General features: G+C 37.4%; 1 protein-coding gene across 5 annotated transcripts; it reads left to right on the top strand.

Moving 5' to 3' along the window:
- Positions 1-707: 707 nt before the first annotated feature.
- LOC117505952 lies at positions 708-14,258 on the top strand. 5 transcript variants are annotated; one of them, XM_034165491.1, is made up of 15 exons: positions 708-1,727; positions 2,800-3,513; positions 3,665-3,785; positions 3,879-4,039; positions 4,273-4,380; positions 5,090-5,129; positions 5,555-5,779; positions 7,360-7,484; positions 7,884-7,955; positions 8,217-8,355; positions 11,498-11,810; positions 12,062-12,160; positions 12,251-12,322; positions 12,395-12,471; positions 12,857-14,258. In XM_034165491.1, the coding sequence occupies exons 1-8, from the start codon at positions 1,650-1,652 to the stop codon at positions 7,377-7,379; spliced, it is 1,467 nt and encodes a 488-aa protein (XP_034021382.1). In that variant the 5' UTR covers positions 708-1,649; the 3' UTR covers positions 7,380-7,484; positions 7,884-7,955; positions 8,217-8,355; positions 11,498-11,810; positions 12,062-12,160; positions 12,251-12,322; positions 12,395-12,471; positions 12,857-14,258. The 5 variants fall into 5 exon arrangements, with proteins under 5 accessions (XP_034021382.1, XP_034021383.1, XP_034021384.1 ...); XM_034165492.1 differs by lacking the exon at positions 12,251-12,322 and having other exon boundaries at positions 12,373-12,471; XM_034165493.1 differs by lacking the exon at positions 12,395-12,471.
- The last annotated feature ends 430 nt before the right edge of the window (positions 14,259-14,688 follow it).

The raw sequence follows: 14,688 nt of genomic DNA, 5'->3' as shown, positions 1-14,688 counted from the left end.
AAAATATCCAAATTTTGGCTTAATTGAAGTATGGGTGTTGTCTGGATGTTACTGTTTCAACTAAACATTTCTATTCTTTTTTCAGATTTTGAACTCATTTTTGCAAGGAATTTGGAGGGGACCTTTGCGGTATTAAATTCAATCAGTGAATTAGTGTTCTTTAGGACCAATTGTTTTCATTTGTTGAATTCTTTCATCAGGGGATTGACGAATGCCTTTGTCTCCTGTGGCAGAGAAACACACTCTCAGTGGCCCTGCTACTCCCGGCCACACGGAAGTGGAAGAATTTGTTTTGGTTTTAATTTCAGGAACGAATGGAGGAGAACTAGTGTGTGGAGTCTGGATGAGACGGGGAATTTTTGATTCTTCCTGAAGAGTGCACTGAAATATACATCAGCAGAACTTACCTTCCCATTGTTGTGTCATCATAAAACATGAGTTCAGTGGTAGATTTAGTTGCATTGGAACATGTTGCAGACTTTTGTGACCTTTGTCACACCAGTAAAATTATTGATGTCCTTAATATGAGTATACATGTAATGATAACTGTATCCTCTGCAGTGTGTTCTGATTATGATGAAAATACAATTAGTGATTTATTTATTTTTTTTTGGTTTAGATGGTTATTAAATTAATAATTAATTGAAGTGAAATTATGTAGAATAACAGGTAATATTCTTTGGAAATTGTTAAGGCATATATTGCAGTGGAAATTGTATCTGATGAAATAACATATATGGTGGCACTCCTAGATATTAATATTTTTGTAAATGTACTAATAGCTGTGTATGATATGGTTAAATGTGATGAGTTTTTATTATTTGTTTCCGGTGATGTTCCAAATAAGGGGATTCATATGGGATTAAAATCTGGTTTTTACATATCTAACTGGGATGATTGGAATAGATATTATGTTAACTGATTTTGCTGTAGGTAGCCTTATGGGTGGATTGTTTATTGGTGGTGTCAGTAATCATTTGCTGTTTTTTGTTGTTTTTCAGTTTAAGAGATGAATACACTCAAGATGGTACAACTAATGTTATATGGGTAATGACGGAAGTGCCTATTCCACATCTCAGGAGGACCTTAATGGATTGCAACTGGTATGACATATGTTGTATTAATATTATAGATGTATTATGTGAATGGTTTATTTCTTATATATATGTGCGTGTATGTGTGTGTGTGTTATCTGTTTGTTTGTTGATGGACCATGGATCACATTGGGACTTTAGTATGCATGTGGTAAGGAAAATTTCTGGGGTAAGTGCTTTGTCACATTTAGGGTTGATGCTGGCTTCACAGATATTCTCAGACATTTGGGGACAAATTGACTGGCGTTCTGTGATCTTGTGAGATGGTCTGTGGTGTTTTCCTGTAAAGATGATAATGACAATAGATGAATAATATGAGTGACTATATGGCTGAAACCCATATTAAAGATTGCTGGTGCAGGATGTTGGTCTTCTTTTAATGTGAATACTGACGTGATCTGAGCCTCCCAGGGGACATGGTGGGGAAAAAAATTAGGTGAGAAAAAAAAAATAATAATAATTTTTGCGATATCTCGAGAAAGTTTTGCGTTATCCTGAGAAAACAAAGTATTTCCTGTTTTTATAGTGTTTCCGGGTCAGTTGACAGGAGCAGCCATGGAGGAGGATGTCCTGCAGTTTCTAGAGTCACGACAGATCCCTAAAGAGGATATTATCCGTATGCAAAGGGACAAGGTGACAAATGTTCACGTGATTATGGCACATTTTAAATTTGCTCATTAATGGCAATCCAGTTAAACATTAGCGGACAATGAAAGAGCGTGTAGGTGAAAACTAGCGCTAACGTTGTAGCCTCAAGGCAAATGAGATACTATCTTATTGTGTATATTTTAAATTACATAACTTTAAAATGAATGTTACATTACTACCACTAACTAGCTACAAACAATACTATTTCTAACGGACTTTAGGCACTCGACTACAGAGGAGATCGATGGTAGACCATCATAGACATGGAAGACATAGATTAACAACAAATCGGACCTTTTATTCGCTTTATAGTAAACACAACAAAAAGCTGGTACTAGACACACGGTGCACATTTTCGTTCAGCGGTTATGGCTGCTGCGCTACTAGGGTCTCAAGAGCAGCCACAGCCGCAATGTGCTAAAAGCTAAATAAAATTGCTTTCTTTATTTTTAGGTTTTACTGGACAAGCACTTATTGAAATGTTGACAACCACAAATAGTTTGTCTGTGTCTGCTCAGCTTTAACCAACCACTCTACACAAATCCTACTTTCTCAACTTTAGAAAATGTAACAGACTGGCAGATCTTGAAGCTAACAGTTCAGTGGATTATTTCACAAATATATTGACAACTAATTTATATATTTGCTGTTCCAGAACGTTGTATTTAATGTTTTTAGTTTACTCCATTATTAAAATGAATGGTAAAGAACGTTCATTTGATCGCTGGTAGCTATGGCTTACAGAAAATTACAATTCTGTTTGTTCCACCTTCTTAAAGATACATGCTGCCCTAGCAAAACAGGCACAAAGATGTATGCCCACTAAAAAGAGAAGGCTTCAATTTATAGTTACACTCACTACACTATCCATAGATAAATATATATTTTGGTACTTTATTACATAACTAGCTGAAAACCTCCTCTGTATGAACTCTGATTATTGTGTTCTAGGATCAGTGTGGCATAGAACAGTCTACTTATCTTTTATTGAGCTATATATCTTATTTTCTTTTGTTCTAACAAGCCTATGTGTATGTGTTTCTTGTGTATTTTGCAGATTGATAAGGCAGTGCTGACCATTATGACGGATGAGCAAATGGCTAAATATCTCCCCTCATATGGTGATAGAGTTGCCACCCTTTCCTTTTGCTGCCAAAGAAATAGCAGCACCAACACTGACAAAGACATTCTACTTCAGAGACTGAAAGAAAAAATTGGAACACGGAAAATGAAATCAAAAACAAAAAGAGCACTCACTGACACACGAAATGCACCACAAACTAAAAAGGACATGACACGATCCGGGAATACCTCAGCTGAGAAGACTACCAGGAAGATTGAAGTTGGGTGGCTTCATTTTAGCAGTAACCAATATCATCAAGTGAGGACCAGAAATGGTGGTGGTACGAGACATACAACAGTGGAAAAAACAACTGTTGCCCAGATTTTGGAAATGGCAAAAGGACTATTTTTTCCAAACGGGAATTCAACGAAAGGACCTGTTGAGGACTTTACTTTCACTATCTGTGATTTTAAAAGAAACCAGATACCTATGGAGGACACTGTTGGCAACATCTATGAACAAACCAAACTGAGGCTGCTTAGATTTTATCTTTGCTCAAAAGAAGCAGAAGTGGATGAAGATGGAGGTTTTTCTTCTGAGGTTTTCAGTGAGGAAGAAGCTCTGCAGGCCACTGTACATGATGTCAGTGATCCCACTGGAGATGTGCTGGAACTGAGATCGTCATCTGATAGTGACAATGAGGAACAGGTGGATTTGAAAAATAAAATTATCATATTGAAATCTGTTTAAACTTTAGAAGGTCTACCTGTAGGTGTATGTCAAAAATAGTGACTATTTACTAGCAACTAATAAAACATTATGCTATAATATTTAAAGCTTTTTTGTTTTTTTGCTATAGGCTGTGGATTTTCCAGTACTACATCCAATTTCAAGAAAACAAAGAACATCTGAGACTGTGGCTTCTCAAAGTCCAGAGAGATTACATCATCTTTGTTCAACCCCAACACACACCAGTCACAGTAAGAAAATTAAGTGCTTATGATGAATGTTCTGAATACTTGGTTATCTGTCATTTTTTTTCTAAAATAGTGATTTGACCATCTATCCCAAAGGTTCCAAACAATTACAACCTAACAAAGGGTGTTCTGAAGGTTTTGAGGTTCTAGGAATGGATGAAACTGTGGAATGGGACCCAGAAGATCACACCAGCAGAGAAAGTGATGACAACGTAGTTGTGATCACACTGAATTGTGACCAAGAGTATGAAGCACAGGTAACGCAGTGTAAAAAAAAAAAGTAAGATCATAAGGCAAGAGGCAAAAATATTAATAGTGTTATAAAAATAAAATGGAGCCTAGAAAAACATGTGATTTCATTATTATTGATTACTTTCCAGTAGGAAACATTAAAAATACATTCTGTTGAAATTTGTAGAATACTTTTTCAGAATTACGAGTATAATTATATGTAATAAGTGAATTAATTAACACTTTGTCAATCCCTCAGAGTTCCCAGCACAGTGAATTACTGCTGAAAGGCTTACATTTCCAGCTGTCTGATGACCTGTATACCGTACAGAAGCAGTCCGCAGAGGAATCAGTCCAAAATGTACAGGTAAACTGCATGCATCATCACAGCATGATTCTACACACAGCAAATACCAGATGTCACTTTCAGTACTTTGCAAATGTTTGAGATAGGTTTGCACACATGTAGGGCTGCAGCTATCAATTATTTTAGTAATCAAGTATTCTATCGATTATTCTGGCAAATAATCAAGTAATCGGATAAAAAGTACTTTTGCGTTTTTAAACAACATCGATAGTCCAGGGCCAGGGCCGGTTCTAGCCTATTATGTGCCCTAGGCAAAGAAAATTATTGCGCCCCGTTCTGGCGCGGATGACAAGGATGACAAAAAAAACAAAAAAAAAACACCAAAACTTAAAAATGGTTACATTTTACAAGTTGGAGAAAACAAAACAGAAAGCCACATCCCATCACCATTTCAGCAAAATTTCAACACTTTGGTGCAGTGACATTGTGCCATTGCTTAGGGAGAGCCCTGGACTATTGATGTTTAAAAACGCAAATGTACTTTTTATCCGATTACTCGATTAATCGGCAGAATAATCGATAGAATACTCGATTACTAAAATAATTGATAGCTGCAGCCCTAATATGATGTGGCTTTCTGTTTTGTTTTCTTGAACTTATAAAATGTAACCATTTTTAAGTTTTGTTTTTTTAAGGTTGATGTACTGGGTCCGTGTGTGATTTTTTTTTTTTTTTTTTTTTTTGCCCCCCCTCTTTCTCTGCAATTCAGCAGATGCATTTCAGCTGGAGGTTGAACATGCAGCCTCGCAGTGAGTTTTTTTATTATTATTATTATTTTATTTAAGTCACTGTGTTTATGAAGTGTTGTGTGTTGTCCAAAAAAGCAAAAAATTAAAAAGTCAAACAGTGTGAGTCTGAGGGAAACACAGAAGAAAGAGTGGATTTCTGCTGTTTGTCAATGTAGCCGGGGACAGAGCTGTGACTCGCCCGGTCTGAGAGCCCCTCACACCGGTGTCGTGGTCTGAGTTTGCGCCGGTCTCATTTTACCACGCGCATGCGCAAATCGATTTTTTTTCGCGGTCAACTTCCAGGAGGTCTAGAATTACCATTTCTTGCGGCGATCTTCAACCGAGCAGACGTATTTTGAAACACACACTTTTGATTCAGAAAATTTGAAGTGGGACTATATTTGTGATCGATTTTTTTTATTTTTTTTTATTACCATTTCTTGCAGCGATCTTCAATATGGAGGAGGAATCACTTGTTTCTGAGCCTCAAAATGAATGTCAGGAAAACGCACACCCCAAAGAAGAGCGAAACCAGCGATTTTCAACATTCACGAAAAAAATGTCCCAACTGAGAGTCTTCCTACAGACTGGGAAGTACTCCAGTGATACAGACAAAAAGGACCATCGCAACATCAGGAACCAGTCCAAGAAGCACGTTTGGGATGAAGACAGTAAGTACATATCTTTTTGTTTACTTCTTGTGGAATGGTACAATACATGAACTGTAATCCACCCGTATGATAGTATTTACCACCGACAATTGAACAACCAAGCTGTTATTAATTTGCCAATATTTTCAAGAATAATGCCTGTAGATTCTCTTAAGCAAGTACATATTGTTTATCATGGAAATATAGACCTGGAATGGACGTGCGCGCCTCAATCTATTAGCATCGCTCAGGACAGGAAGGCGCCATTACTAAGGGTGGAGATGTGCCAATCATCAGTAATAAACTGACCGCTTTTTTTGCACTAGCGTTGCTATTTCTTAATGGATTTTAATAAATGTAGGCTTTTTTAAAGCCATTTGAAAGCTCTTTCCATTGAACCTATGCATGTGTGGGTGAAAAAAAAACTTTTATGTAAAATGCAGAAATTTGGGGAAATTATGACAAACTGTGCTGCTTTTCTCGCCCTATTGTCGCTATTTGTTAACAGATTTTAATAAAAGTAGGCTTGTTTTAAAGCCCTTTAATTGCTCCTTCTAATGAACCCATACATGTCTGGGTAGAAAAAAAACGTTTTATGTAAAGTGTGAAAAATTGGGGGAAAATATGCCATTCTGTTCATTTACTGTGATGTTTTTTTTTTTCCTTTCATCATAATTCTCGATGGATTTTTATAAATGAAGCCTTGTAAGTTGTATTCAAGCTGATTAAAAGTTCTAATGAACCCATACATGCCTGGACAAAAAATCCTTATGTATTAAAATATAAATCTGAAGTAAGCCTTGCCATTGTGCTCATTTATCTTGCTGCTTTTTCCACTGTAATATTATTGCAAGTCTTTTAATGACAACAACATATATATGATTTTTACTAACATTTTATTCCAAGTAGATATAAAGCCATTCAGAATTTATGACTTTTGACCCTCAGTCAGGGTAAAAAGTACCTCCTCCATCCCCTCCAACCACACTGTTAAAATTTAAATGCCGCTGTGACCACATGTACATATCATATTAAACAACAATTGCAAGTATACAGACATGAATATATTTAAACATTTTTGTTTCCATATTTGTATGCATGTGAACGCAGCTTAGTGAAAAGAACTTATGGTGTTGAGTTATAGTCTCAGTATATTGATATTAAATTGCGACATAACGACTTTAAAATAGACATTTGTTTTACATAATTACATTAAGGCTCTTGGACAGTTCATTTTAGTATTCGAGAATTTGTTTTTGTAGTTGGTGCAATTGATGGTGAAGCTCTGGCTGCCTTTTTTCCCCTCATTTCGATTCTGTTTAACTGGCTCAAGGTGCTCTCTCCACCCTTAGTAATGGCCGCTGTGTGGCACGCCGCTAGTCACGTGACGTCCATTCCAGTCTCTATTTTCATGTTGTTTATGGGCACCCCTACACCAGCTTTGCCACTGATCAACTTTGTCCACATACGAGCTGGACTGCCTAACTCAGCAAGGACATAATTTTGCCATGAGCCTGTTTTCCTTTAGATTGTAGAATGAGATTGAATTTCATGTAATCTGGGTAATATATTTTAATTTATAATAAGTGTGTTTGCCGAAGTTATCGAAGTCTTCCAGTAGTATCATTCATCACCAATGGGCGGCCACAGTGGTGTCAACAACACTTTAGCCAAGATATCCCAGTATTATTGGTGGAACGGGATGAAAGAAGATGTCCAGGAATATGTAAGCATTTAGTTTTTATGATTTAGTTTTTTATTCCACAAACTAAGTTTAAATTATATATTATCAATGCTTGTTTCTGGGTAATATATTTAAAATTCTAATGAATATTTTATGTTCTAGACATTTCAAAGATTTTATTTAAGAATTGCTAATTTTACTTTGTGCAAGTTTGAGAATTTATTATGCTCATACTCATATGTTTAATTTGTACCTCATATGATTGGTGTCAGAGTGATGTGCATGGAAAAAAGGAACTACCAACTAGATACGTCATTGCAAATATCAGTGTTTATTAGTATTCTTCTGATTTGGGTTGATTTTACTTGGGGAAATTGTTGATGTGACTGTCAGAGTATGAGAGGTTATTGTACTTATGCATGTTTTATTTATATTTTTAAGGTTTCTTCATGTGATCGGTGTCAGCGATTTGAGAAGCTCAAGACCCAAGCCTCCGAGCTACAAACCATCAAAGTCAGTGAGGCACTCGAACTCGTTGGAATGGATCTCATAGATCTCATAGATAGATAATCAACGAAGAATTATGATCAGCATAGAAATTGTCAAAATCTGTGAATTTATGAAAAAAAATGGTTGTAACTCGCATCACTGTAAAGTTGAACTAAGATATAATGTGACACCCTCTCATATTATAAATAATAGTTTTTGCATAGTTTGAATTTGACAAATTGTATATATATGAGACATAAAATTCTATTCTATTCTGTATTTCAGGTCCCCTGCCTACTACAGACACATTGTACAAGTATGTGCTCACCTTCACAGATTATTACACCAAGTTTGTGGACTTTTTCCCCCTGAAGAACAAGTCAGCCGAGGGTGTAGCTGCATGTCTGAAGACATTTGTTTGCAGGTAATTATTATACAGTGTGTGCATGGCAGTGGTGGGCACAGTTCCGATAATCTGATAATAGATAATTATCGAAGATAATGTTTTCATTCTCGGATTATCTTTATAGATAACTTTAAAAATAATTATCTTCGGATGAATTTTTGTCCGATAACTTTTAGACAGATAATGTAGTAAAAGCTGAACAGCAGCAAACATTTTTAAAATTGAAAATCAGTTGAGCACCTACCTCATAAAAGTTTCCTAACAGATATATGGTTCCACCCTCTGCAAACAGAAGACAGCTGCTTCTATGAAGAACTACACTATCCTCTGCAGGCAAAGAAAAAAATTATTTTTAAGAAAAAAAAAATCATTTTCTTTAACACCATACTGATACACTGGCAATATCACCCAAGTCATCCAGAGGCATACATTTTTAACTTATGGTTCCAATTCTAACCAAACTAATTTTGGACAAGTTATTTAAAATTACTGTCATGTCTGAAGTTTTATAAAGTGAAAATAACAGATATATGTTTTAGTTTTAAAGTAATGTGCTCATTTTTAAGGTTTTAGTGTGGACATGCTGTGCCGAGCAGTGCATTATGGATAGGATTAGTACGTTCACAAGAGGACAAATGCATTTCAGACACTCTGTTCAGGCTCCACAGACAACAGCATTAAACACTAGTGCTTAAAACTCTCGTGAATATATTCTCTGGGTTTATAGACGGTATTGTATTTGCATTTGTTAAATTCCACGCATCTTAAATGTCGCAGCAGACATGGATTATCTGGAATTTTGTTTTGGAAAGATTTCAAGGCCTCTACTGCTATCTACTGGCCAGTAGTGTTCATGGCAGTATTCATCCTGAAGATGAGCAGACACTGTATATTTTTAATCACAAGTTAAGTTTTTCAAACTTAATTTACAAAAACTCTCACATGAATAAAAAAAAAAAAATCTGAACATTCTCACATTCTCTCCACATGCAAAACATGTTGTGATGACACTTCCAGGGCTCCGTAAAAATGCCTGTTTTTACAAATAAAAAATGTATACTCAACAAAAATATAAACGCAACACTTTTGGTTTTGCTCCCATTTTGTATGAGATGAACTCAAAGATCTAAAACTTTTTCCACATACACAATATCACCATTTCTCTCAAATATTGTTCACAAACCAGTCTAAATCTGTGATAGTGAGCACTTCTCCTTTGCTGAGATAATCCATCCCACCTCACAGGTGTGCCATATCAAGATACTGATTAGACACCATGATTAGTGCACAGGTGTGCCTTAGACTGTCCACAATAAAAGGCCACTCTGAAAGGTGCAGTTTTGTTTTACTGGGGGGGATACCAGTCAGTATCTGGTGTGACCACCATTTGCCTCATGCAGTGCAACACATCTCCTTTGCATCATCCGTGAAGAGAACACCTCTCCAATGTGCCAAATGCCAGCGAATGTGAGCATTTGCCCACTCAAGTTGGTTACGACGATGAACTGGAGTCAGGTCGAGACCCCGATGAGGACGACGAGCATGCAGATGAGCTTCCCTGAGACAGTTTCTGACAGTTTGTGCAGAAATTCTTTGGTTATGCAAACCGATTGTTTCAGCAGCTGTCCGAGTGGCTGGTCTCAGACGATCTTGGAGGTGAACATCCTGGATGTGGAGGTCCTGGGCTGGTGTGGTTACACGTGGTCTGCGGTTGTGAGGCTGGTTGGATGTACTGCCAAATTCTCTGAAACGCCTTTGGAGACGGCTTATGGTAGAGAAATGAACATTCAATACACGAGCAACAGCTCTGGTTGACATTCCTGCTGTCAGCATGCCAATTGCACGCTCCCTCAAATCTTGCGACATCTGTGGCATTGTGCTGTGTGATAAAACTGCACCTTTCAGAGTGGCCTTTTATTGTGGGCAGTCTAAGGCACACCTGTGCACTAATCATGGTGTCTAATCAGCATCTTGGTATGGCACACCTGTGAGGTGGGATGGATTATCTCAGCAAAGGAGAGGTGCTCACTATCACAGATTTAGACTGGTTTGTGAACAATATTTGAGGGAAATGGTGATATTGTGTATGTGGAAAAAGTTTTAGATCTTTGAGTTCATCTCATACAAAATGGGAGCAAAACCAAAAGTGTTGCATTTATATTTTTGTTGAGTGTAATATTTTACAAAAGCACATCTGTAACATTAACATGTTGGTTTACATAGTGAATGACTGAACCAATCAGTGTTTAGCAGAGGCACATTTACCCAGAATCCTTTGCGATTTGTCTGTGTTTGTTACAAAACCTCAGAATTAGTGCATTATTCAGCATTAAAAGATATATGTTATATTTTAACTTTGTACAAATGACAGAATTGACATTAATGGAGTTATTCTATCAGTATTCATTTTATTTATACACCAAACCATAAGTCAGTATGACTTTATTTTCCAAGACCTCCGCCTGACCGGAGCGTTGTGATTGGTAGAGAGTTGGTCTTGGTGACTGTTCTCAGCTTGCCTCTGCACTGTAAGCTGTAAATAAGAGCTTCCAGCAGGAGGCAGGATGTTCAAACATAGAAGTGCGTGCTCATTGTTTGGGTCTGCTGTCGCTTTGATGTTTCCAGAAGCGATCGTGGTGTCAAAACTCAAATTCAGTTCATTAGTAGTTGCAAATATACTAGAAACAATACTGGAATTTATCGGTTATCTGTAACTTCCGATAAATTTTTGGGTGGTTTATCGGTTTATCTTTATCAAAGATAACTTTTCAGTTATCTGATTATCTGTTATCGAAGATATTTTTTTGGTTATCTGTGCCCACCACTGGTGCATGGAAACTCGTTTGAGAATGTAATGGTCAAAGCAGCAAATATTTAGCTCTACTAGAAATTGGTCACTCTAGCAGTCTTGTGTTCATGGAATATTATCTTGAGACATTTATTTACAGGTAATCAATATTTTATGTATAAAATTTGCTTAGTCCAGAATTACTATAAAATCTAGAATTGTGTTTATGCATAATTATCTCAAGACATTTGTTCACAGGTAATCAATATTATGCATACAAGTTTGCTTGTCCAGGATTATTATAAAATGAATAGATGTGTATTTAATTTTTTTTTGTATTAATGCGATTTTTGCTTATTTGTGTCATTTTAGATGGGGTGCTCCACAGAGATTACTGTCTGACCAGGGTCGTGAGTTCGTATCTCAGATAAACAACGAGGTCTGCAAAGTCTTCAACATCAAGCGATCTGTAACCAGTGCGTATCACCCACAGACGAATGGCTTGGACGAGCGGACGAATCAAACACTGAAGGCCCGACTTGCCAAGCTGGTGAATGACCACCAGTCCGATTGGGACGTGTACCTGGAAGAAGTCGCGTACTCGATTCGCACCCAGAAACAAGGCTCTACCAAGTACACCCCGTTCTTTTTGATGTTTGGTCGCCACCCTCGCCCCCCTATGGAGGTAATACAATATCCTATGATGCATTGAGAAATCAGCAATGAATAAATTATCACAAGGCAGCTAGTCAAAGCATTTTTCAGTCATGTTAAATGACCAAGACTAAATAATGTTTTTTGGAAAGATTATGCCCTACAGTTATTCAATAATGCTTTTTTGTGTTTCTCATTCTCAATAACTATGCTTACAGTTATTCAATAATGCTTGTTTATGTGTTTCTCATTCTCGTTAACAAACTGTTTTTTTTTTGTCAGCTCGGCACTGATGATCTTGAGCTGCCAGTGGTCGATGACATGGAGATAGAGAAAATGGTGGCCGAGAAGAGCAGCATCATGTCTTCCACGAAAAAGCAGGTAAGAAAGCTAAGAAAGAAATTGATTTCACCATGGACAAAGTTTTATCAATCTTTACATTTGGTTTACTTGATTTTACTTACCATAAAGGTTCAGCTGCAATCTGAGGAAGATATTTCTACCTCTGCTTCCAGAGAATGGAAAGAACCAATGTTCTAAGATGTAAGTGACTGTTGAATGTTTGTGTGTGTGTGTGTGTGTAAAATCCAAAGGTGTAAAATCTTTCACGTTCAGCGTTGGAGACGTCGTGTAATGAAGAACCTGAGCCGCAAGGGGGGAAAGACTGAACCTTTGTGGACTGGTCCCTACAGGTATGTTGTTGAAACATTTGGAAAAAGAAGATACAGTGAAATGTTTACTATTTTTACTATTTACTTCTGTTTTTACTCTAATTTAACAGTAACTTGTTCATGATTTTTATTGTTGGATTTCTTCTATTTTGTATTTCTGAAAATAAATGTTTAGGTCACATTGCAAAATACAATTATTATGTGTCTGGATTATTTTAATACCAGTTCATTTACTGTGTTTTTAGTCTATTTTATTTGGCAAATTTCATCACTTGTGCCTAATTGAACAGTAACATTTTCACTATTTTTATTATTGGATTTCTTCTATTTTGTATTTATGAACAAAATCGATTATTTAGTTCAGATTGGAAAGTGTTATGTTTAAGTTCAAATTAATTTTTTACAGCATCCTGGAGATCGATTCAAACCAGAGAGTCCAGCTCAAGTACTGCCAGAGAGGAGAGGTCCTTAAAGTGAAGGTGCCCTATGACCAGCTAAGACCCCATAAAGTCAGCGACCTTCATCCAGACAACTCTCCAGAAAATTCCCCCCCAGTCTCACCAGCCCCCGAGTCTCCAGCATCTGTCGTGACCCCACCTGCAGCCCCTGAGTCTCCAGTGCCCCCGCCTGCAGTCAGTGTCCCCATCTTCGCCGCCGTATCTCCCAAAGCGAGCAGCCAAAAGAAAAGCTGCCATCTTCATAACAAGTGTGACCGCCCCCAAATCCCGCAAAGTAGGCCCCGTTCCCATCACGAAATGTGCAAGCAAGATCAAGAATGTGGAAGCCCTTTGCTCCAGACTTCAAACAGACAGCTGGCTCGATGATGAGCAGATAGACCACGCCCAGGCAATGTTAGCCGAAAGTTTCCCCGCAATCAGTGGATTTCAAGCAGTCTGTGTTTTTGAGCCAGTTGCAAGCCAGAATGTCGGCAAGCCGAACACAGACTTCGTCCAGGTTCTCAACATATCTGGAAATCACTGGGTCACCCTGAGCAATCTTGGCCAAGCTGATCACAACGTGATCGTGATTTACGACTCTTTGAACAGTTCTCTCCCCCTTGATTCCAGGGATAAGGTTTTGAGGCAGATTGCATGCATGATTCACACAAGAGAGCCACACGTGTGTATTCGGTGGGCAGACATAAAGAGACAGACTGGCTTGGATGACTGCGGTCTCTTCGCGATTGCATAGGCCACTGCTCTTTGCCACGGCCTTGCGCCACAAGACTGTGACTGGGACCAACATATGATGCGCCAACATCTCGCTGACTGTTTTAGACAAGATGTCCTGCTCCCCTTCCCTGATGCCCCGAAGCCCCGTACCCACCAGTCCTTCACACACCATGAATATTTTGACATCTTCTGTCATTGCCGCATGCCATATGACCCAAAACGCTTCATGGTGCAATGTGACCTGTGCGATGACTGGTTTCACCGACAATGTGAAACAGTGCCCAGAATAGTGCAGAAAAACACCCCATTCTTCTGCAAGGGCTGTCACCCTCAGGGACACAAACTTCTCGCGGATAATTTTGTCGATAGACTTTAGATATTTTTATGTTCCCTGTTTTGTAATATGTTTTTTTGGTATTTTTTTTTTTTTGTAAACTTGGTATTTATATAATGTGTAATGATTCCTTGGTAGGGTGAATAGGGTGAATTTGATTTTATTATTATAGGGGTAGTTGAAGTCATTTGTATATGCAGCCTCAAATGTTTGGAAATTTGTATATAGCTTGGTGTTCATGTAAGTTTTATTGTTTCTTGTTGCTATTAGTAAATGTGTGAATAAAGATAATAAAAAAATTATCCCACTCTGATTTTGTTCTTCTATCAAGGATAATAAACTTTAAATCAGGTTTCTCCTTATTATTAAGGGATCCAAAATGATTTTATACTTGGCTGGTTAATTAGAGTAGATTTTTGCAGATCAAATCCTAAGCAAAATATCACATTGTGTGATAAATTCAGACCTGCATGCTGCCAAACTAATCCGTGAGATAATCAACTCAATATTCATTTATATATGAAATTGAAGGCTCCATTTGGGTATCAAACACAACAATAAATCTCCTATTTATAATGCTATGGTAAATCCAGATTTGCCTGGTAAAATCAGTCTGGTTAACTAATCAGTGAGATAATCAATTCAAAATTTGTTTATTTATGAAGTTGAAGGATCCATTTGGGGATCAAACACAAAAATAAATTTGTTGTTCTGGTAAATTCAGACTTGCCT

Source organism: Thalassophryne amazonica, unplaced genomic scaffold (genome assembly GCF_902500255.1).
Source record: "Thalassophryne amazonica unplaced genomic scaffold, fThaAma1.1, whole genome shotgun sequence".
NCBI lineage: Eukaryota > Metazoa > Chordata > Actinopteri > Batrachoidiformes > Batrachoididae > Thalassophryne > Thalassophryne amazonica.
This window is presented reverse-complemented; position numbering and strand designations above follow the sequence as displayed.

Coding starts and splice junctions, on each gene's coding strand:
- LOC117505952 (XM_034165489.1), top strand. CDS start 1,650: ATGGAGGAGGATGTCCTGCAGTTTCTAGAGTCACGACAGATCCCTAAA. Junction 1,728..2,799: donor TCCGTATGCAAAGGGACAAG/GTGACAAATGTT, acceptor TGTATTTTGCAG/ATTGATAAGGCAGTGCTGAC. Junction 4,040..4,272: donor ACCAAGAGTATGAAGCACAG/GTAACGCAGTGT, acceptor TCAATCCCTCAG/AGTTCCCAGCACAGTGAATT.